This window comes from Varroa jacobsoni, unplaced genomic scaffold, assembly GCF_002532875.2.
Source record: "Varroa jacobsoni isolate VJ856 unplaced genomic scaffold, vjacob_1.0 contig00549, whole genome shotgun sequence".
NCBI classification, from domain to species: Eukaryota; Metazoa; Arthropoda; class Arachnida; order Mesostigmata; family Varroidae; genus Varroa; species Varroa jacobsoni.
In genome coordinates this window covers 82,208-106,653 of record NW_019214484.1, presented here as the reverse complement: position 1 = coordinate 106,653, position 24,446 = coordinate 82,208, and the positions used below count along the sequence as shown (strand labels likewise).

Below are 24,446 nucleotides of genomic sequence, written 5' to 3'. Positions count from 1 at the left end.
CAATTTGACGGACACCTAACTCAGGGAGTGCTTTCAACTGCTGCAAATCCCTCATGGCAGAATGAGACTTCCACACAGACGACATCGTCCTGTTCGCTCTGGATTAAATAGCTTTTATGCCATATACCGCATATTTATGGAAGAAAAACGGAATGTGGGATTGAGTTAAATGCGAGGCTATGCTGAATTTCTTAGAAAGTAATTTAAAGTTGTAAGAACAACAAGCCAGAGTGTTTATTCATAGGCGTACAGATACACATACATAAAAGTATGTGTAAGTATATGTGGTATGTATGCCGCGCTGATTATTACCTCATGCGAGATTAAATAAACATCAAATTAAAGAGAGCTATACAAGACATGTGAGAGTATATGTATATAGAGCCCAACCGTCAGATGCACGACAGGGGTAGACCACCTTTGTTGTGACTATCCGTACCGATAGCGGCGTTAGGTAGCAGGTCAGCGGCGTTGAAGCAAAGGGCGGCTAGAAGACGGCTCTTCCATCTAGAATTATTATTGGCTGAATGAAGAGATGCGACCGACGGCGGATATTTGACAAATGCAGAGATGCCAATATGTTTGTCGACATCAAATAATGACACCTTGAAATAGCTGAGCCCTTCATGAGACACAATGATTCATCTCCATGATGCGGTCGCAATAATAAATAGCAAAAACCTTCGCTAATTTTCTCGCGTTTTCCATTGCGGTTTGCATCATGCACTTGCGACGGATGCTTGGTCTGTATATTCATACATAGCTGTCATCGTAACATATTAAGGGAACGTTATGATCGATACTTAAGTCGATAGACTAAAACTTTTGCCAAAATTTGTTATTCCAAATTTAAGTTTTCCATTTTGCCACTTATGTTAGATAAAGAGTGTGCTTCCATGTCTGGTTACAAAATTGTAGCAGGTGACATTCAAAAAACATACTTTTTATAGTTCTATTCTGTTTAAACAACAAAACTAGATATTCTCAAATAACATTTGTTTGTCATCTTTTATTAATTACTTTAAGTTTTTCGTTTTCTGATAGTATTGCATAAATATATACATACGAGCTTGTCCAGATCATAGGGAGCACCCCCAATTTGGGGCTCCAAACCAAGATGTGTCGATTGGCAAACAACATCATTTTTGACAAATGTTATTCGTGTTTTATTGACGTTAAAAAGCCGCCGAAATAACTGGCAATGAATTAGATTCGATGACCATCCGTGGGCGTATATTCCTTAGACGTAGAGTACGCGAAACGACTAAGTTGGTTAAGTAATTTTTGAAATCGGCAAAATTCAAAAAACTGCTAAACTTAGTTTCACTTTTAATTAATATGCTTATTATTAAAGCCCAAAGTCAATGGAAAATTCCGCAAGCCAAACAAAACAATATTAACACCTGGCAAAGCAAGGACTTATAACAATTAACCATCAGCAAAAGAAAAACTAGGAATTTTGACGGTACTAAGGAGCTACTGTGCCATTTCATAAGCCTGTTAAAGATAACGCCATGTGATAGACTATCTGGATCTATCCTTTCGATGGGGGCAAGTCTTTGACACTATCCTAATGAAGGAGAAGTGATTTCAAAGACTTGTTCATGCAAAGCAAATAGGCAATTGTGTTCAGCAGAAGGAGACACTAAAGGACGCAAAAAAAGATATCAATTATTCACTGAGCCATGCTTTACACAGCCGTCCATGAGTCAATCATGGCGGAAATGGGGGATTCGAAAGAGGCAATGGTGCCCATAAATGACGGCCTCTTCCCCAAAGTAAGGCGGAGTAAAATACCCGCAGTGGTCACGAATTATTTGCCGTCTTTCCTACAGTAGAAGCCGTCTGGCCGCCGGATGGCTCATAGACGGCGGCAGCCGCTAACTACAGTGCCGGGCACCTCGTATTGTTCCTCATAAACCTTATTTTTTACTGTCCATGACCACCTCCTTAACGGCTTTGGCTTTTGTTCACACGTTAACTGCTATATAGCTTCTCGTAAAAGTATCCTGTTGCTCAATAATAGTTGACCCGTGCAGAGGGCTAAGATGACCGTTAATCATAATAGAACTTCAAGTGATCCCAACCGTTCACGCATGATGAGCTATTTAATATTCATGTAGGTAAGTACATTAACTAACCATCATTGCCTGTTTTACGTGTATAAGCTAAAGGAGAAGGGCTAGCTAGCAACACGCAATATTTGTTTTCTAACATATAATTATCTCTCTGATGTTATTGAGGTGATTCCACTGATGGAGAGGAAAAGGCAGATGATAATTTCGAACGAACAGAAACTCGAGATAATTCTCGATTATTGTTGCTAAATAGGAATTTATTGCGTAACTTTGCCACATTTGCTACAGACCGCTCCTGCTGACTTCCCAGTACCCTAGCCATGAGGCATTTTTTTATCGACCGTACCTCAGGCCGCACCAACGAGATCAGGATGTGATTAGGAAGGTGATATAAGGGATGCTACTTATCAGAACCGTGCCAAGACGTCATCGTGTGAAATAAAAGAAGACCGGAAAACGTTATTCGACACGTGCAACGGCCGAACGTGTAAGCAAGTACGTACGGAGCTCTGCATTTATCTACGAAGTCGTGACAAGCGGTGCGTGCAGCATAAATGGAGGATTGCCAGCCACACAAAAGCAGGTAGGTCCATTCATATGATATTGTGGCTATGTCGCACAAAGGCGGGTGTCAGTGTATTTGTTCGCTTATACGATATCAACTGGTGTATTGTGTTACAATTGTGACCCTAAATAGCTGAGCTGTGAGCCCTAAAAAGCTGATTAGAGTATCGAAATGAAGCATAAGATATTGCTCATATTGTATCAGACTGAACACACCGTTACGAAAATGTTTAAGCAAGAGAAGTGATAATTTTAGTCAAATTAGAACAGAAATGGGGTAAAGGTTTGTAAGGTATGCAAAATGTAACTAAGATCAGCAAAAAAATGAAATTTTTAAGAGAAAAAAAAGCTCCTTTTTACATGAACTAGGTTGTTGGCACGGCAATCTCAATGGAAAGACTACGTATTATTAACGCATATCAAGAAAATTAGTAGCTGTCCTTTTATGTTTTATATAGCATGTGTCGTGCAATGTTATTACGTCTACAGCGATACGAACTCAATTCTGGATACAGAACTCGAAACGCTCATTATCATAGAACGTCAGTTGTCCATTCAGTGAAACTGTGTCTGAGCCAACAATTACCTTATGCATTTTTTACACTGTAGTAAACCTGTGATGGGAATAAGACTGGAGGAATTTCCAGGGTTGAATAAAACAGCTATCTGAGACGGCCTTGTACCTTATTCAGGCTGAAAATTTTAGAATGTGCGTTGCAATGTTCCTCTGAGCCATACCACAGAGTATGGATATTAAAATACAAGTTAGTAACGTGATGTAACAGATACAATAGTTGGCAGTATACTTACAATAAAACAAAAAAATACATGACAATTTCGAAACTATTTAAAAAAAAAGAAACAACTTCGTGTGTATATCCTATTGCCTGTATGAAAGATTTTTGCCTCTGATACTTCGAATATAGTTAGTGTTACCTGCTACTGATGCGATTTAGCGAATGATAGTAGACCTTTTAGAATGCGGCAATACATTAAGTGGTTTATATTATAGTTTAAGATAGAGTTTAGTATATATAGTGTGTATATATATATATATATAGTAAGAACAACCGAGAACATCTCTATTACTAGCCATGCAGTACTTCATGCTTGTTTTTGTTTTACCACCTGGCCCTTCTATTTGTGTTGGATTTTTAGGTAAAATGCCTACACTTTACACCACTGTCGTTTCGGGCAGTATCAGCTGGTTTCTGCAAACGAGAATTCCAAACGCTTGGATAGGTTGGTTATCAAAAGGATTAACGATTTATATTGGATCAGAATCGCTGTTTCACTTGAAAAGGTTTCTTCAAAAGGAAACATCGTCGACGGCAGCCGCTTCTCTAAGCAAAACTTTTCAAACTTTGACTGTGATATCAGGAAGGATGGCTGAAACTAGGCGTCAGGATATTACCACCGTAACACCGAACTCGGCCACACGGACTGAAGCAACGCCGACAACAATTCTTTCTAGAAAGACGTTCACTCAAGATGCATTATCCACTGTCGAATTGGGTAAGACTACGGCACCTACGCCTTAAACGGTTCTGATTGTATCCGCTAAAACCCTACTGTCTAAACTGTTAACGATATCTCCTCAACACACTGACCCTGATCGCGGAGAATCTGAGCTTTCCGTAGCATTCACAAGTCCTTCAACGCATGACAACAATCAATGAGACTCACACATTCACAAATCCGATATTGAAAACCAAATTTCAATTTCTGAATCAGCCAAAAAGACAAACACCGCTAATAACACTAAAGTCAATTGTATCTGCACAGATATTCCTCAAGGTAATATGACTGCAGTATTATCAATAACCAGCGCAGCGGAAACTGGAATTTCCGATAATGAAACATAACCTCACCGAAGTAGACGCTACTACAACCGCTAACTGATGACACACGCATAACGTTAACAGACGCAACTGAAAAAACGACAGCTGAATTATCTGACACTATTCATGTCGAAGAGGCCACACCTAGCACGAAGTCTGAAAATACTTTAACTTACTCTGTTGAGAAAGTGGTGACAGAATTGGCAACGATAAAGCCTGGTGAAGCCAGCACTGTAACTCTAACTGAGAAGGCATTAACATCACTGAAAATAGATCTAGCTATGGAAAAATGGCTGGCAATACGGATCGTAAGGGCCGGAGGAGAGAGACTACCGTGACTGCCGAGGGACGTGCAGAAGAGAAACCAAATTACGCAGCTAACAATGACACAGACGACAACACAAACCCCGCTAATACTGACAAGAGAAACACTAGCCCAGCGTAACGCTAGCAGACGTAGCTGAAGCTGACGAAGTTAAAGGAACGGCCAGCAATGTGGATAGCGTAAGTAAAACGTCGGTAGTATCGAAAAATGAACCACTGCTGGTGACCATTGCCGAAAACGTTACTACGAGGTCAAGCGAGCCTCATATAGGTGAGCCAGCAATTTAGCTGCTCCATCAATTGAAGCTCCTATCATAGGTTTTGTTCCAGTGACCTCAGCGAGCGCCAGCACGATGTGTCAGCGGCTAAGATGGAACGGTGGCCTATAACATACTTTATCCGACACTGGGTTCCAAGTATTTCCCTTACACGATTCCGAAGTTATGGAAACAACTAGATTAGGACATCCCGTTATGTCGATGCGCAACGTTGATCGATCAAATAAGATCCATACCAGCTGACACTCTGTATAACACCTCAAATATATCGAATCGTGGGAAAAGGTGTGAACATTATTGTTCATCTCGACCGCAGCACCGTGAGTTTCTTGCTTAAATAGACTGTTTTGGACGAGCGGTTTCAGGAAAGAAAATGATCCTTAAGGAAGAGGATGCTAGTTTGCTATAGCTGTACAATGCTTGGTAGCATCACGAACATCAAAGAACTAGGGTAGACACAACAGCGCCAAGCATTTAATTAGGGAATATAAAAAGGTGTAATTTATTGTCAGCCATTATTTGTGAGTAACTAATTGTTCAGTTTGTATTAGTTAAATAGATCGCTTTCGGTAACTAATTAGATTGAGTAAAACTTTTGGTGATCCAACCCTCAGCAGGCTATCCCCTCCAGTCTAAGCCATTGGAATCGGATGAATTGGCTTTTACTGGTACTTGTGGCTCACAGCTTTTCGATTGCTCAGCCTATTTGTGCGGCGGTAGAGGCAGTTTTCGGTGGCCCTCGCTGACGCAAGGACAACTAATTGGTAATAACGCCAGAGATAGAGCTCAAGAACCACGTCCGTCACCAGGGCGGCCGTCCTGTGCCTCCATTAAACTATTTAGTGTTAAAAGTAAGTCAACCTGTATGCATATCTATTTCATTAGATATTCTATAGAAAATAATGTATCAACCCTAAATACGTTGCTGTAGTGTTATTATAACTGGAAGTAAAGTTCAGTAGTGAAATATTTCTTTAATGTCGAGTATTGAGACAGTTGCCTTTGGTAACAACACTATAACGTTTAATCATATTTTAAAGATATTAATTCGAACGAGGCACACGGACATTGTACAATTAAGAAGTGCAGCCATCTCTTGAATTGATCATTATTCAAATTGGCATTACCAAAATAGGCCAACTTTAACGTGAAAAAATAGAACTAGCATTAGTCATCCAAAGACATATTTGACATTGAACCGGTATACTTAGAATGCTTGTTATCTCAGTTACTCTACACTCTGGATTTAAACCTTTTGCCATTTTATCTAATCCTTTAAGAAAATTATGAACGCTGGTTCAACTGTAAGCTGCAGCTGATTGTCGGGATAACGCAGCAAGTTGCGTTAAGTGATAGAACCAAGCCGAAAAAAGGGACGAGAGAATAATATCACACGTTCATGCTCCGATCCTTAAGAATTTGTTTTAGTTCATCATAAATCTCTACGTATATATATATATATATATCGTAAAAGGTCCATTAGAATTAGGTTATTTCTATCCAGCACAATTATTATAGTTATTCACAACATCAGGTAAAAAACTTATTTATTTTTTATTTAAAGTAGGTAAAATAGGCTGACATTCAGTCTACTGCTTGTAGCGGGAGAACGTGAAATGTGGGATATCTGGATCTTGACGGATGCGGAAATTGACTTTATTAGCATGGCCAGTTTTTAGCTCTAGCAGGCTGTGACTTGTAGGAACAAGTAACTTTTAATTGATATTCGGCCGGCTTACAAGCGACAGGATAAAAATGCAAGCCCCACTTATCCAACCGAATATGGTTTCCACATCCAATGCTCCAATGGACGAGTTTACGTCCACCTCCGTAACACTTGCGCAGACTGACTCGGGTCTGCCCGCTCTTCGAATCGGCCTATAACGAACTCCCCAAACAATATATATGATATAGTCTCTCTATAACCATATCAATCACATCGCACAAACCTTTAAAGAAAAATATCGCACGTAGTGAAATATATACACAAACTTTTTTTGTTCATTTCACGTTGTTTTTTTCGTAGTGGACTGTCATGGTATTGTCGTTTCATTATTCCTATTTTTCATTTCACCAGTGAATGACTGGCAACCATTTTCTAGAAGGTCAGTGGAAAAGATCACCAAAGACGTACGACTGAGGAGGTTGCATATATAAAATATTACATTATTATGGAGAATTAACACCTCTACAAATGTCCAGCAATACACAAGTCCACAATTGCTAAACAGGATTATTCATCATCAGTGATAAATCATTATCGATTTAGCCGGCAAGGCCGTATCGGCTGGACGTAAAGCACGCTTGGTGGCGCTGTTTCCTCTTTCAATGTGTATTTACTTTACGTCATTGTCTAACTAAGTACCTTGCAGCTCGTTTACTCCCCTTCCTTGCCTTTCATTCAGCTCTTCCTACTTGCCAGCAGCATTTTTAAGCCTTGTGCCGTTTGATTTACTGTTAACGAGGTCTCGCCGTTCAGATGAGGGCGTCGCTGACGCGATGATTCTATTCTTCCTGAGTGGCCTTGCCCAAGGCCACGACAAGCCACCTGTGGCCTCATGCCCAAAATGGCGGCCTTATGTCATTGCCGCTGCCCCATCCAGTCAAAATGATATAAAACTGAACGAACGCCTTTACCACGTAGTCGCCGCGCACTCGGAGTACGAAAAGCTGTAGGCTAATTGTTAGCCATGTGACTAATGATAGGTACTTAAACGCGTTTAAATGATCGATTTACGTTTTATACGACACACAATAGATACAATACGATAATAACCTAACCTAATTCGTCTTCGTGTGAAGGCAGTAACTTTATTATTTAAGTAGGTAAGGATTCTATAATAGCAGGTAACTATAATAACCATGATTGTACTCAGCGTTTACCTTTTTAGAATTATCTTCCTTAAATCTTGGTACTCTTAAACTTTTGGCGAGTTTCTGAATGAACCTGAATACCACACCTTCAAGCAAAGATCTTGTGAGTAATAAAACAGACACAGGGTTGGACCCTTAAGGAATAGACATGTCTACAATTAGTTCGCCCACGATTGCCTAATAGAGTCAAAAAGACACAGGGCTAAAAGACGGTTAGTTTGACATTTAACTGAGCACGTTGAGAATTAAAGTATACAGGTTACTCAGATGACCCTGAACGAAGTAATAACAATTGTTTGAATAAGGCCTAGTATTATATAATCGAATACCAGAGCATTAAGCAGACGTGTAAACAAATTCAGATCAGGTCGTTTCACGTATTATATACAAATTTCACCATCTAATACATTTGAGAAATATTACAGATGACGGCATATAAGGCATATTAGGATATATTTTGTTGAAAATTCGTAGATATCTCTGTTGGAGAATTTTCCATAAAATTGTAGCAGACAAGCAGTAATAAAAGAAAAGAAATTAATTCATGCCTGCCGTAGACGTATGGAGGTGTTAGGGAAGTGATAACATTCGTTTATTTCCTTGCTGACTATAAGCTTCAAAAATATATTAGCCAGCTTGTAACAACGCGATGAAAGTTTAAGCAGAAGCTTGTCGCCGGCCAAGTTTAGCGGAAATCATATTGGAGTAGGATTTTGTCGTAACGCTTCATAAGCAGATCCAGAAGATCCTATTTAATGGCACTTGCGGAAAATAGCTGTAGAACGGTGAAATTCACAAGTACTGGGTCGTGAACGAGAGCAGAATGCAGGTAGAAGGTTCGAGTAGGCGATGACATGAGAAGGCAGAGCCTGGATAGTTAGGGCGCGAACTCCAGGAGTGGGTTTTATCGACAAGTCAAAAGGAAAGTAAACAACGGGACAGAAAAACGAGGAGGGCTCGACCTGCTTCCAATAGAAGAGTCCAGTCGATGGGGAAGGAGCTTCTCTTCTTCGTCCGCCAAGTAGCATCTAAATAGAGTGGAAAAGCGAACGCCATTTCTGGTTGTGAAAGTAATGTTAGTAGATAAAGAGCTTATTACACTATAAGAAAATTGGAGCTAAAGTAAGTAAATGGTATGTTCCATGGCAGTTAACGGATTTAGTTAAGGTTAGTCGTGATCGTTCACGCTGTAGTGAGAAACGTGTCGCGACAGGGCTGGAGACGAGCATAGGAAGACACAACCGGTGGTGCAGGTCTGCCACAGTCTCATTGAACCATTTTCGGGCAATAGTATTCCAGGAAAAGAGCGTTTTCAGCCGTGAACCAGTGGATCTCTATTTTTTTTTTGGTATGTTTTTGCCTAGTCTTTGTTTAGGTTAAAAAAATACTCGTTAGGCTGTTTCATTATCATGAGCAACATAAGCTACGTAGTGTTTGTAAGGGCCACATAGGAGAGTTGTTTTAAAATAAAGAGACTGAAAAATCATGCGAGTCATCGGCGTCTACACAGAGAATTCGTTTTCTATAATACGCAGATATTTTTAGTTCAGTGGGTTAATTAGAAGCGAATTTTTCTTTAGTCAATTCGTGTTAATTGGAGCCACAAAGGCATACTTATAAATTACTCGATTGGTAATAAGCAGTTGCTATTAGTGGACAAAAGCAAGTTCCTTTATTAGCTGATTCAGGTTAGGCTCCTTGACTATAAAAGATATATGGGGATGTTTCGTTGTCCCACAAGGATTAACCCTCAAAGCCTGTCCTATTGTGTTTGTATCTTCAGGCCAAAATGTTTGATGTCAAAGGATACGCAACACACTTTATGCTGTTACTTGGGATTCAATTTCATAGCCCTGTCAACAGACCAGTAAACAAAATACAATTGCATCAGTTTCAAAATAGAACGTATGACGATGTATCAGCCTAAAAGTGCGCTGCATCTTTCGCTCTAGTACAAAGTATTGGGACATGTATGGACCAATATTAACTCCCAAGCTAAATTGAGGCCCAATTCGCACTCCTACCATAAAATAAGATCGTATCAAATAAAAGTACTATAAGATCTCAAAAAATAGCAAAAGATTCGGCACTATATTCGTTTGGTAAAAACTTTGGAGAAGAACACGCATCACCAAAGACAAATGACCTGTTCGTTGATGAGCTGATTCGAAACAGGTGCCTCAAGCTATTTTATATTGATCTTCTTTTTTCTTCACGCGTGCACACCTGGTATCCTACGCTCACTCGTTACAAACGTGAGATTTTACAGATTTGTCGAAACCACTTAGCTAATCTCATTGATGTGTTAAACCAAATGCAACTATGATGATTGTTCTAGGCAGCGACCTTGTGGTGAAGGATCGGACCACACTTATTTTAAGTCCAAAGGTATTTGTAACAATCCGTACCTCACACATTTTCATCAATATCATCATTTTTTTTGTATTTATAAATATAAAAATACATTGTTGTAGACTCGTCATTTTCAACTTAATATTATATGTTCCTTTTAGACTAAACTAGTATTGTCGGCAAGTATACTCTGGCTAATGAAACCTGTCACCCGTGTTCATTTATCAGTAATTATATTTATTATACATAATATCTTATGGCAACAACAGTGTTTCGAGACCATTTCCTGTACTATACAGTACACAGATAAATATAAGCTAAAAAGCTTATATTTTTAATGTAGTGATTTTTAAACATTTTTTTTTTTTTTAGTTTTTAAGGGCATAAAACAATTGTCTGAATGACAACGTCAATCATTCAAAGATATATGTAGATTTGATGTTAATGCCCTTTTCGTTTAGGAAAGGAGCAGCTACCTATGAAAGGTTATGAATTAAATGAAGAAAGCCTTTTGATTTACTAGTAAATAATTAGCTGCTTCCCTTTCAGGCAATCTCTCTATACCGAATTGTATCAAAGCTTACAGCTTGCAGCCTGGTAATATAGCAAAAGCGTTTTGCCGTGTTACCTGACTGCTCCTATACCTTTTTTGCGTTGAATTTATATAAGTAAATAATACTCTTCTTACCAGTCTTGCTGTCTATGCGACCCAGTGACCAACGCCTGTAACGCACATTGGTAGAAAATGATTTTCTTTTCAGCTCGAATCTTTTCTTCTTCTTTTTCGTATAACCTTTATGGTAGACAAAAAAATGGCATCCAATCGTCTCCTAAACTGAGGGGGCGTAGTAAGGCTTTAATCTCATGACCGACTGCTCTATATATTTGGCATATGCTGCCTATATTTCATTTATAGAAACCTAGAGCCTTAAATAATTCTAAATATGTTATTGTCAGAATTACCTGCAAGAACATGTTTGCATGAAACACTGTTATGTGACAGTCTTTGTATAAATATTACTTTGTGTGAATAAATTTTACTCACCTAATTTTACATACTTATAGTGTGTGCATAGTTAAGTAGAACTATATTTAAGCGATCTATATGGTACCTCTATGATATATATATATAAAACGTAAAAAAGTTCCCGCGCTCTTTTAATAGTTCTTCTTCTCACTTTTCGTTAGTTATTGCTTACTTCTGATGTACCGTTCTATTATCTATTACTCTATTATTACGCTGTGATGGTTTTAAGTGTAATTTCAACTCGAAAAGGTGTTCGAAATAAAAAAAATAAATAAATAAATAAAAAAAGAGTGTACTTTCAACCTAAAATGCTGCCGAAACAGTTCGGAATATTTGTTTTCTCTACGGTAAAAACATGAACGTTTAAGAGACTGCTCCAAAGTTGCCTATCAAGTTTAAAAACCGTATTAGGGGATTTAAAGGATGCCTTGCCCTCTAGCCGATTATGAGAATTTGATGACGATCATTTGAAGATAGTTCTGATAGATAAAAAAAAGTCCGGAGTTGGTCGAAAATACTTGCTGCAGAAATACGATCGTCGTGAATTATTTCAAGTCCCTTGGGTTTATATCGACACTTCGCGAATTCAACAAGCATCTATTGCTTGGCGAAGAATTTTAATATCTCGCCCGATATCTACCGTCGTGAGGCCGATTTTTCCACAAAGTTATCATCGGTGATGAGAAATGATGTTTGTATGTTAAGATCGTTGTGGGTGGCTCTAGAAGAACAGCAAAGGCTCAGGATCTAACCCAACCCTTATCCAAAAAATGTTATGCTTTTTGTTTAGTAGGGCAGCGAAGATCTGGTTAATTAGAAACTGCTTTCTATGAATGAGATAGCTAACCAGAGAGTCTAATTTGTTTCAGTTTCATCGAATGAATTAGGTTAGTCAAAGGAAAAGGCTTGACAAACAATCGTCAGGTCATCCTGCTTCATACTAACATGAAACCATAGTTAACTTTAGCGATAAATTTGTTATAATACGCTTTCTATATTTCTAATATATTCTTTAGCGTTCATGTAGAACTCAGCAAACCGTCGGTAAGCGCCGGACTAATGAAAGGGCTTCTGTTTTTTTAGAAACAGAATTAAGAATGTTACAATAATAACTTCATGTCTGATTGATGGATAAATAAAGCATTACCACTACGATAGAAAAGCTCTGTTGTTGCTTCCAGGTTCCATTTATTTTTTTAGTAATGGCTGTCCTCAAGGCTATCGATCAGCCTAAACGTTATGCGGTCGGCGCAGGTTCTCTGACGATACTCTCAACGCTACGTCCAAGGATACCAGGGTTCATCGATATCTTTATTCTCGATCTGTGTCAAAGCGATGTGTCACACGCTGCCAATAACAGCTTATTCAGGATAAGTGAGAACTAGAGATACAAAATGGCCCATCCCTGTATCACTACGACGAGATACAATTCCAGCTCACGTAAGCCTCCTTCCGTCTATGTGGAATGTTGCACCGTTCGCTTCCAATTACAACATGGAGCCCAGATATAGTCATTAAACTCATGTAAGGGGTCAACCTTGATGATTCCGCCATGGCGAGTCTTCGTCCAGCAACATTTGCAGTATCATATGTAATGATCGGCAAAACGCATTGCATTTTGTGGGACTGTATTCTGCAATGAATCGTTCTAACAATTTCGTTTAAAGCAGTCACTTTAAAAATATGTATATCTACATTTGTAGTCATTACACCAAAGAGGTTTCGACTAACTAAGAAAAACGGAATAAACCGTCAGAGATAACTCTGCGTTACACCTACAGCCTGGGAAGATCCTCGGTGAGTCCCGGCTGATTATTCTAATCTTTTATCTGGAATATCTAATCTGGAATAATTTCCAGAGGCAAAGGTAAGTTAACGACAACGTGTCCATGAAACAGTACTGTTAAAAAGAGCACAAATTTCTATCTTCTATTCTGACTTAGAGGCCGGTGGAAACTTTGCCACCACGAAAGACCATCCCGTGCGGAACGTATGGCTTACACAGTGGCCACTCAATTCTGGATGTTGGCTTTGTCGTACTGGAAGAAATTCAACCTGCTTTGCAAGCTAACACGTTTCTATATTGCAGTATTAATTAATTTCTGTACCTGGACTTTCGATACCGCGAGAGGTATAATATCGCTGAACGCTAACATGCTACACTTAGTGATACACAAACTTTTAACGATGGTAACATAAGATATAAACCTTTTTCATAATACAAACAACAGAGTGCCCTTAGGGAGATAAGGAAATTCCACTCTCGTCTTGCCTCCTGTGGCTGCTTCCGATTTTTAGGAAGTTTCAGGAGTTCAGTAAATATGTATGCCTACAACACTGTTATACATGGAGCATCTAAATCTCACTTTTAATAGTTAGCCAAAGACTAGGCAAAACAAAGGCTTAAACGATTCGTGTAAAATGTCATATTGTTGGTAGGAGTAATTTGCAACCCTGACCAATCGGTCTTAGTCGCTTAAAATGTACCTCCTAGCACAAGGTCCGTTATAACTCCCATCACAGGGAGGGTGAAAAATGTTATCTGGGGGGACGTCCTTTCCCTAAATACAGCTCTCGTCTTTTTTTGGCATAAAAACCGCGACCGCGGTTACTTATTGCGCTACACCACGTAAATGCTGGCATAGGTTTATTTTACACGGAACCAAGGTTATCATGGACTATAACAGGGTAATTCCACTAACGTCGTCACTCGTTTTGCAGCTTGTTGATTTCGTCTTTTCGCATGTGGCTTTCGTGACCCATAACCGTCGTGTGTGAGCTAACGGTGTGGCATCGCCTATACGAGATAATATGTGACAAGCTATCCCTCCAAAGTCACTACTTCGACGCTACGTACAGCATACTTTAACTACTATCTATGCTTATTTTTACGCTACACTAATGAACAAACTTGAAAGCAAGGCCTTCTTTAGGCTTGATCATTCTCCCTATGCCCAGATGGATCTGGAACAGCTGGAAGTTTCCTCCCTGTACGTGATAATTGTTGTGATAAATGAATAACCTTCTTATTCATTCCTCGTAGCTGTAACAAATCTCTGACCCACTTATTTTAGTGTATTAAGGATCAGGAGATCCGTCTTACCTGAGGTCTCGAACTCCATTGGATTGATCAGATGTATGATTTGCAAGCTTGCTCATTTCCTTAGTTTGGCTTAGTTCGCTAGCGATACAGCGGACCCGAGATTGTTTTCTAAGGCAGGGGCACATGAAGGAGCTAAAGTAATTTTGGTAATGAGGTAAGAGGGTTAGGCTTTTAGGCGCCCCATCTACTCTCGCTCGTCGGTAAAAGCCTAGTGGATATCTTGTACAAACGTTTTTTCATCCAGCTAATCAAGCCCACACCTAAAGCATTTTTACTATAACCAGTGTATATATATATATATATATATATATATTTCTTCCTATTTTTAGTTTCGTTTGTTTGTTTTGGTAGACCATAATTACAAACAACGGCTCGGGGCAGCTCCAATAGACCCTAGTGTGGTAGGGATCTAATAACAATAGGCATATTATAATTGAAAAGCGTATTATTCTTGAATGTTACCATTGCTATTACACTTTAGGATTCAGCGTTTAAATTTCAGAACAACTTTGCCGGTGTGACATTTGCCTACGTAAATAGCCCTGTAAAAAGCAGCATATCATAAGTTGTTACACTACGATCTGCAAAGGCCCCAGGTTATTGGTAAAAGGGAAACTGCATGACAATATCTAGTCACCGCTTTTGTGCAGTCCTAAATTGTAACTGTGCAATTACGTCCGGTTCTATTTAGTGGAACAAGGTTCGCCTCTAAGAATGTTAACTTTCCAACATATTACTTCTTTTTCAGGAGCGAGGGCGCAGAGAGTGAAGTGAAGTGAGGTAAGGCTCTTGCCAACTACTATTCCAATGTCATGTGCGAGTGAATAGTAAACAAACGTCTTATCGGCATTTATCGAAGTCCCATTGATTTGATGGTTTGCTATTGTATTCGTACTCTCTTATATAAACGTATGATCCACCAACGTTTCTTAAGATAATATTAAATGATTACTGACTTTCTGAAAGAACCCCAAATGATATAAAAGCTATTTATTTGTTTTTACCTAAACGAAGTATCCGATAAGTTCCTTCTTTGCTAAGATCTGTATGGCAGAAACCTTGCCTACAGGAGATGCTTGTAGCACACTTGTACCATTTAGATTCTGTTACGAACGTGACTTGTTTTTAACATAGACATTTTTTTCAAATGTTCACTCGAAGGCTAAAAGTAGAATGTGATCCCAATTCGTGTCTAACCAATCGCTCTGTCAACAGTTCATTGTCTAAACAATCAAAAACCCAAAAGATCTGTTTCATCCGGAGCGACAATTTACCTCCTTTTAAGAATGGCGCTTTAGAAAAGCGTTGATCGTTAAATGATATTAAATAGTACACTTTTCTGATCTGATGCCTGCGATGTCCAGCAAAAATAGTTTGGCGAGCGATACAAAACGAGTGAGCTGTCACTCTAACGACTATGCTAATGCTAGCAAAGTTGTCGTGAAGAAGATAAGGTTATCTTATTGCCTTTTCACTCCAAAAATCGTATAAAACTATCTGTCTTTAAGCATATAAATAAAATTAACTTTGACATTGGCTTTGGCCTGATTAAGCCAGTTATGCCCGATTCCCTTAACTGGAAAATGTCCCTTGAGTCTGGAAGGAATGGAATGTGCATAAATCAGGTTATATAGGTATTAGATAATACCTATTTAAAAAGTACAGTTGTGGTGTACCAACTCAAGATATTAAATGAAGAAATCACAAAATTTATCAGACAGACTATCCAGTGATGGTACTTGAGCGCATTCTACCTAAAGCGTACTGCACCACATTTAGTCCGGATAAACATAGCCTTGACAAATGAAAACCCATTATTCCACTTATGATGTGATAAAACCCATCTAATTATATATCGGTTCGTTTTGTCCGGCCATTTCGTTGGTCAGATTAATAAATCCCTGTCAGTTTTCGCTTCTATGGGCTGGCAAATTCCGAATGGATAATGAAGAGCTTGAATCTATGTCTCAAATAGCTGTGCATCGCCTAGAAAGTACACGCATCTGTTTATCAGTGAACAATGCTAGCTCAGAGCTTGTCCTAACAACGCAGGTTTAGACCGGCTAAATTTTTTTAACTGTTTTAAGAGCTGCTCTCAGGTAGCGTGGGTTCCATAAAAAGCAAGTGGACTACTACATCGTGAACGTAAGAACAAGATGAGTTCCCTTTACTATTTGTTTTTTTGCAGCGTTTCCATTTGCTGAAAAAAGAAGTTACTTTGTTTTCTGAAGTTGTGTCTGGAACCTCGTTTCTAACGTTTGGGATTTTGGCGCCTGAAGTCTTTGGCGGCAATTGAAGATAGCGCTCTGCCGCAGCAGACAGCACGTCGTCTAGCGCCCCGTCACGAAATGGGTACCTATACTGCCACTCTCCTATATATGAGAGAGAAGCCGTATACTTGCTGCCGCTGTCGCCATTTAAATTTGCTAACGGCCCAACACGCAGTTAATGTTTCCATATTTGTTTCCTGTTAATATCGCTTATCGCAAAACGAATTTATTTCATCCATATTACTCATGATAATCAAGATTTTACCAGCACTGTCGCATGTTACGCGTTCATCTGGATCCCGCTGGCCTTTTGCTGGGAGTTTATCGCCACTGTCGGTGGCGACAACTGCGCGATTCAGACTAACAGTTGCTCACGTTTGTTCGGTACCAACATGTGGTAATGAGGGGAATAAAGGTCCCTTCATGTGCTTAATTATCACATTTAATTATATGCCACCATTGCCGTTGCCGTTGCCACTGTGCCCCATCGTTCCAACAATGTGTGCTTTGGATGTGCCGAAGCTTAAAAAAAACCCTATTCCATTTTTCGGCGCTGTACGGTACAGTTGAGGGTGGAGAGACGGAACGTGGCCTCCAAGCCCAGGTTAAATCGAGAACAGCTGTATCAAGCTGCTATCGCTAACTAATGTGGATTATGTAGCAGTACAAAATGCCAATGTTCGAATGAAAAAAATACATAATTAGTTTTGATCATCTAAACACCATAAACCCGCAAACATCTACATTTTTTCATGGTATAGCTGTTTCTGATTCAGGTTCAGTCCAATCTCTCTTTATCGTTTCTGTCGCACACGGCGAATCAGTTGCCCGTTGGGACTGTAGAATATAGAGGATTATGAGATAAAGAACAATTTCCGCCCTACTTAAACGCGTCTGAGTTGAATTTTGAGAGGAACAAAAGTGCTGCATATATCGGTAAGCTCACTCTGACTGATAACGTGTACGCGACCCAGAGTTAACCCTTGCTGCAAGTCGTCATTAAGTGTTCGGAGGTCTTCATTTGTATGCACAAACTTACCTCATACTTGTTCGGGGAACGAATCCGGATCCGTATTTCCACACGCCACACAGGAGTAGAAGGCAAAAAAGAAGCGTTAGCTAAAAAATCTTGGAGATATTGCAGAACGGCCAGTAGCGCCGTCGCTGGAAATGTTTTTTTTTTAACTTTAATTAAAATTTTGATATCGAGCCACGTCGTCGACGGATCGAGAGTTGGCTGTTAGTTGCAAGTAGTCCACATTCAGAATGAATTTTTATTCGTCATCTTGTCCTATTCTGGGCTAACATAGGCCACCCTTACACGAATGGTGCGCAAATTTCACCTTTGATGTTTTCGCAAATTACTGTGTGCAACTTGCCACCTAATAAATACTCAATATATGCTTTGATCTACTTTGGACACGCTGCGATAAGTACACTCAATAAGGAAAGTGTACGATCTCTAAAATGAAACTCACTAAAATATAGACCTAGGCCGAAAACTGTCCAATTGGTAGCATTGGATTAAGTGGCCTCGTTTCAATGACTTTAGGGGCACGGCAGTCAAGATATTCTTTCCCGCCGTTCCGAATTTTGACTCGCGGAGAGTCTATCATCGTTCATCATGTTTATCAGCGTCTCCCAATGAAATTACGTTTTCAACAAAAACACATTTAAATCTGTTTAGCCAAATGCTACGGAATCTGCTAAATAGTTTAAAACCACAATTCAATATTTTCTTTAAACTACCTAAATTTAATTTTTTCTACTATAGATTATATGTACGTATTACAGGAGGAAAATTAAAATTTCATTCTAATCTAGAGCTCATGTTGTGATGGCTCGGATACTATAGCTCCACGTAAGATAAAGACATTCTCAATGTAGATATGATAGACCCTATAGCTTCGGCAATATCTCCAGCGTGTGTATACACGATCGATTTCGCAGTCCTCAGCGCCCAATTATAAATGAATCGCTACCCTTGTTAATCCTATCAACAATACACTGCTTGGTGTTCTTTTTTTCAGTTCATTGTTATTTCTGAACTTCGCCGACCGAACGCGCAGCTGTTCGAGTACGTTATTATTTTGCGTACGTTACCGTTATTGCTATTTGTGTGTGTATGTATGATGTATTGCCCAGCAGCAGTCATGTACTGCATTGAATGTTTTATTTAATATTGTCGTTGGGCATTACATTACGAGAGGTAGCTCCCAGCACGAAACGAAGCGCGTGCACGACCGGATTCGGATCTGGATCATCACTCGCCGCGAAGTTCAACAGGCAAGCACGTTAATCGAGATTTCAAATAACCTATCGATACGCAGTATCTGACTTCTAAATTCTAATCTTAAAAGGTGACACGCGTGAAGAATTTTGAATGACACCTTTTGATCGAGTTTTGGGGATAGCAAAAAGATGTATAAATACATAAAGGTAGAGTGATTTGTCAATTTGAAATTTGCTAACTTAGAAAGCTTAATTTTACAAGGTACTTAATGGATAATCTAGGGTTTGTGATCGCACTTAGCTTGCGGGATATTTTTGCTGAAAAAAGGTTGAAAAACGATGTGTCTAGACTTCGCTGAACGTCAACAAGTTAGTGTATTTGCAGTATGTTTTTTAAAAAATCGACAGTGTTGATGAGTACGCCACCAAGTCGATCATCGGGTTCCATCCTTTTGAGTGGACTTTGAAAATAACGTCGACGGGAAGGAGATACTTATTATCACTGTCGAACTGTTGACGGATGGTGGTCACATTCTCGTTTGACAGGATAACTTCAAGACACATTGTCCTTACCATCAGGGAGAAATAGTGTAGAATCGTCTTTAAATCGACGACTACCTTGTTGGCGATGGCGAGCTTACTCGGGTTGGCTTTAACAGTGACAAGTTTCTTGGCAGATCTCTGCATAGAAAAGTTATTTCAGGCATGCGATAGGACAAGTGTTACAATCGATTGAAACATTCGAGAGAAATCGGTGCTCCAAACTGGCTAGCAGCTTCGCTACTTACTGTAAAGGGGCCAACAATTACGTTAAAACTTCTTTACAAAATAATGCGTCACTATGTCGGTGTGTGTGGCAGGCCGTACAAGAAAATACGGAAACACCAGCAGCCGAACGACGTTATTCCCTGCTCCGAGCGATAAAAAACGGGGCAGCGGCGACCAAAGCAACTTCCACAGAAGTGAAAGCAGAGACGATACCGGCAACGGCCTACACGTCCTTCAGGACCCTTCAGAGTCGACGATGGATTTGTTCAGCCCCTTTGTTAAGTGTCTATCCACGATTTAATTATTTCGATTTCTACCGACTAGTAATGTTGTTGACAGAGAGAGCTCAGCAAAAATCGTTATGATTCTTCTCCGTCGACTTCAAATAGTCTCGGAAAGATTATTGAACGTCCGATCAGTTTACATAAACTGTTTTTGTTTGAAAACCGAACGGGGTTTCATTCATGAGTTACAACGTATTAGTAATGCAGAAGTAAAGACTGAAGATCGAGCAAGGCTATAGACATCAACCTTTGGGTCCGTACCTCTTTAGCTTTAGACAACTATTAAATTGGAAGTTACTATCACCGTATCACTTGTCTCCGTAAAAACAAACAGATACGACGCTTTGGATTTAGCTGGTTATTACGATATCCAAGCGGTTGAGTATTAGATGATAACCGCTTGCGAGAAACTGAAAGCATTGACTGGCTATCTCTTTCCAATCGATAAAACAATAAATTTACCTTTTGCTCTACCCAGTGCCTTTGCGAACGGCAATGAAGAGTTCTACGTACTAGCCGAATCGCACACGGTAGAGACTTCATTTTATAGCACATCTCAGGATTATGAAACCGTAGCACGTTTCATAACAGAGGGTGCACGCTCTGCGACTATTCAGAATGATCTTCCTCATAGAGCGTTCCGAAACGTTCAGAAGCAGTTGCGCAGCAAGTGCCTAGGAGTTGAAAGATCAAGGTCGAATTACAGGAGATCGTTGCTACGCGAGAAAGAGAAAATTCATCAGCTCTTTCTTTCTTTTGGTGTACCTAACGTACAAATATACTTTATAAAAAAACGAGCGGTTTAAAAAAAACACACGATAGGCGTACTGCTGACAAGTGCAAACGGTTTAGTAATCTCTCTCGCTCGCTAAAAAGGTAAGGTTGGAAATGTTTTTCGAGAACACCGTCCCATCCAGCTACACGCTGTGATAATTAAGCTATATCAGAGATATTGATACGAATCGTGCTGTTACTCTATTCCCCTGAGTAGCGTGCGCGCACGTCATGGATGCGGTACAAATGGGCATCTTGTTACGCAATGACGAACACTTCAAGATGAAGTAGCGTGCGACATCTGGCGAGTAACTTTCTCTACACTAAATATGTCGTCGCGTAGCTATTACTGGTCACGCCCCATGATGCGTTACGTACACCCGACTTTTATTTATATAGCGCTAAATATATTCAAGTAGATCATTTGCATTCCTTTCGATTGTTCTCTACCATATTTAGTCTTCATTTATTCCGCAGGTCCGGTAATGATTGATTTTTTCTTTTTTGTAATTAATAAAACTGTGCATTTCAATCTATATCGCGTTGTTTATGAGTATAAATAACGGTTCTTACGCTGATGCGACGAGTGTTAGCGAGCGATATCTAGCACCTCGGCGCATTTTCCTCGCCGTTGATGATTTTGAAAACAATAACGGGAGCGTTAATGATTTTTGCTAGCTTCAGCGAGGCGCTGCAGTATTTTAACAATGGTCCACTTTCACAGTATTTGTTAATAATAGTTTATATTGTATTGCAAAAACTAGTACAGACTACGAAACGCTATGCAGTTGAACGTCTTTGTTCGCCAAATCTTCGACGGATGCAAAAGCGTGGCATGCTCTATTAGGCTTTCTATTAAAACTGAGTGTTATGTTTCGTCAGAACATAGAACGCCCTATGGAGGATAATTTAATAGACATGTTTGCGTCCTCATCGCCAAAGACGATAATCTTCGGCTAATGTTCCTAACGCAAGACTGAGTGTTTCAGCGCCAAAAAACATGGCCGATAACCTGCACAGTACAAGCTCCAAAAAGTATACTATCGCACTTTTGCGTTTATTAGCAAAACCCAAAAAAAGGCTGCTCGACTTACCCGTAAACGGAGTTGTCTTAAGCATGTAATAGCTCTTGTAAAAAAACAGGTCGTAATATATTAAGCGTAAATCGAAAACCTAGCAACGCGGATCGCAGCGACATAACAAAAAATTAGCTTTACCTCGAATCAAATTTTCCCGCCAGGGAAACTGAAGGCTCCGTTAGCGACTTTTTTTACTATATTCCGTCTGTCTTTTGTCACCGTACCGTCGCCGTCTAATAGCGGCGGCGGCGGCGACGGCGGGATACGTAAAAGCATCAAAGCTCTATAAAAATATTGACTTTCCGCTGCTTTAGCAGATGCGAAGCGAATCGCAGACCGTACAAAAATACCCTATAAACGTGCCTATTTCTACTTAATTCGCTTCCTCCACGTCTTTTTATCTTGCCCAGCGTAAGCGAAATATATAGCCTCGCTTTGATAGAACTGTGGAGTTTAAAGACACACGACCAGGAATATCGATACATACTCTAGACCTGTCAAAGAAATTATATTTACCTTTGCTTACGGAAGAAGCATGCCAAATCAATGGTTGCCGCACTTAAACGTTGCCTCAAAAGTGATTAGACACATGCATCAAAAATATTCACCGTCAATAAGGCTAAAAATATATCTGTTTTTAAATAGATGAGGAAATCCATATGGCATTTCTCGACAGAGCGCAGCTTGTGAAGATTTTCTTAAAAATGACCTCAAGTCAAATGATCCTGATGAATTCTGGGCTCGTTTCTAACTCAGCAGTTTATACACTTAACGGGGGAACGATGTGTTGCTTTAGACTCGGACGGCAATAGAACGATAGACTTCGTAGCTCGCACAGTTTGGACGACAAAGAACAACGATGAAGTATTTCAGCCACTGTATTTGGGGAGATCACGCAGGTTTCAAGCTATTCGAACCTGTTTAACTTGGTCTGTTGATATTCGCGAAGCGTTCTCGCACATACGGGCTCTACCCACGGGTTCATCCACTTAAAAAATAAAAGGTATCTGTTTAGAAAGAGAACGTATCGAGCGTTCCATGGCTGAGCGCTGACAGAACGATTTAATTTATAACGAATAAAACAGAGACCGAAAGATTTCTGTTTACGCACCTAAAACTACCATCGCTTATTTGGCGTCTCGCAGCTTGAGAGTCTCTACTTTAAATAGAATACATTATGGTTTTGACCGACTAGCTGACTACTTACGCCTTTGCGCTCTGCTTATTTTTGCCAGTCACTGACGGAAGAGTCCGACTTGCAGAAAAAAGAAAAAGGAGACTCGGGAGACCATTTTCATTCTCATCTGAGAATATGATTAACCGAACGCGGTATTAGTTTATAAGTGAGCTATTCTCTAACTTAGGTATCGCCGAGAATATGGCTTTCTAAAATGTCGATTCTGAATTCACAAGCATAAATCATATTCAGCAGTATCGCTAAAGCCTCACCTTGTTAGGCTGAGGTGTCGGGAGGGGGATATTAGTGCTATCTACCTAATTAAAGTAATCGATTTGATTTTTTTCTTTTCAGTCCGATGTTATTCATTCAACGTAACGCAGCAGGGCGCTTGTGCTGGCTAGGGTGGTACAGCACCAGAATCGTGGTAGTCTTCGACGCAGCTGTTGGTGTAATCCTGATTATTGAAATAGAGGGAAGAGACGTCGATTCGGCACTGCGTAAAGCATTCATCTCTTCAATGTTACAGTCGTTACAAAGTTACAGTTAAAGGGTCAGCAAAGCGCGTTCGATCCGCGTCAAAAAACAACGTTGCCACGATTACAAAGATTTCATTGGAGTAATTTGGCGAGGAGTTCGTCAATCAGCTGCGTTTTTAAGCCCGAACCGTGTGTGCGTTCTTAATTTACAACATCTGAAGTCTGACTTTATTCGTTTACACTACTCGACTACTACTAAATACGTCATACGCTAAGGACAACTTTAATCTCGTCGACGGGGCTCGAGAAGATGGAACGGTTAAGTTTGGTTTTTGAAAGCCTTCTATAAATGTCGCTACTGTGAAAATGGAAACAATACAAAATACCTCATTCGGCGACTACGATGTCAAAACGCAAGTTATAAAAACGTTGTAAGAATAATGGCATGTATATGTCGTCAAGTACGTTTGCTTATATACACAACTTCTTTGTTTACATTCTCAGCACTTAGCTAAGGCATCAAAAGGGTAAGAGCAATGCAGTAGTTGTGACCTACCGATTATATTTTACATATTTTTTCTATTCCTATTTATACTTTAAATGCCGAAACGGACGGTTTTTAAGGCTTATACATCTCAATTGCTGTTTTGATTAATCGGACGAAACTATGATACGAAAATAAAGGAACATGGAACTTTTTTGTTTGCCATGTCGCACTGGAGTTTGTAGCAGGAGATTTTCTTTTTGTAGCTGCGAGCAGAAAGCAGGCTGTTTTATGGCTTAATGTAGGCGTATCGGCTGTGTTCCAGTGAAAACGAACTAAATGAGGGGCGAGAGCAGGATTGTCTAATAGAGAAATTAAATATTGATAGGTTTAATACTGCTGCCTTCTCTTGGTTAACAAAAAAGCTCCATAATGAAACATTATATTCTGGCTTAAGG

General features: G+C 39.7%; 1 protein-coding gene across 9 annotated transcripts; it reads left to right on the top strand.

The window, feature by feature from the left end:
* The first annotated feature begins 1,814 nt into the window (after positions 1 to 1,814).
* Positions 1,815 to 24,225, top strand: LOC111271338 (uncharacterized). Of its 9 annotated transcripts, none has more exons than XM_086972883.1 (6): positions 1,816 to 2,123; positions 2,367 to 2,661; positions 3,801 to 4,157; positions 5,700 to 5,936; positions 15,190 to 15,221; positions 23,380 to 24,225. In XM_086972883.1, the coding sequence occupies exons 3-5, from the start codon at positions 3,806 to 3,808 to the stop codon at positions 15,213 to 15,215; spliced, it is 615 nt and encodes a 204-aa protein (XP_086829009.1). In that variant the 5' UTR covers positions 1,816 to 2,123; positions 2,367 to 2,661; positions 3,801 to 3,805; the 3' UTR covers positions 15,216 to 15,221; positions 23,380 to 24,225. The 9 variants fall into 9 exon arrangements, with proteins under 9 accessions (XP_086829007.1, XP_086829009.1, XP_086829011.1 ...); XM_086972885.1 differs by lacking the exons at positions 15,190 to 15,221; positions 23,380 to 24,225 and adding an exon at positions 6,366 to 6,564 and having other exon boundaries at positions 3,801 to 3,884; positions 4,023 to 4,157; XM_086972881.1 differs by lacking the exon at positions 15,190 to 15,221 and having other exon boundaries at positions 1,815 to 2,123.
* Positions 24,226 to 24,446: the final 221 nt, after the last annotated feature.

Excerpts from the sequence above, each read along its gene's own strand:
- LOC111271338 (XM_086972879.1), top strand. The coding sequence starts at position 3,806 with ATGCCTACACTTTACACCACTGTCGTTTCGGGCAGTATCAGCTGGTTT. Across the intron at positions 4,158-5,699 it reads ATTATCCACTGTCGAATTGG|CAGGCTATCCCCTCCAGTCT; the intron begins GTAAGACTACGG and ends TCCAACCCTCAG. Across the intron at positions 5,937-6,365 it reads TAAACTATTTAGTGTTAAAA|AAAATTATGAACGCTGGTTC; the intron begins GTAAGTCAACCT and ends TAATCCTTTAAG.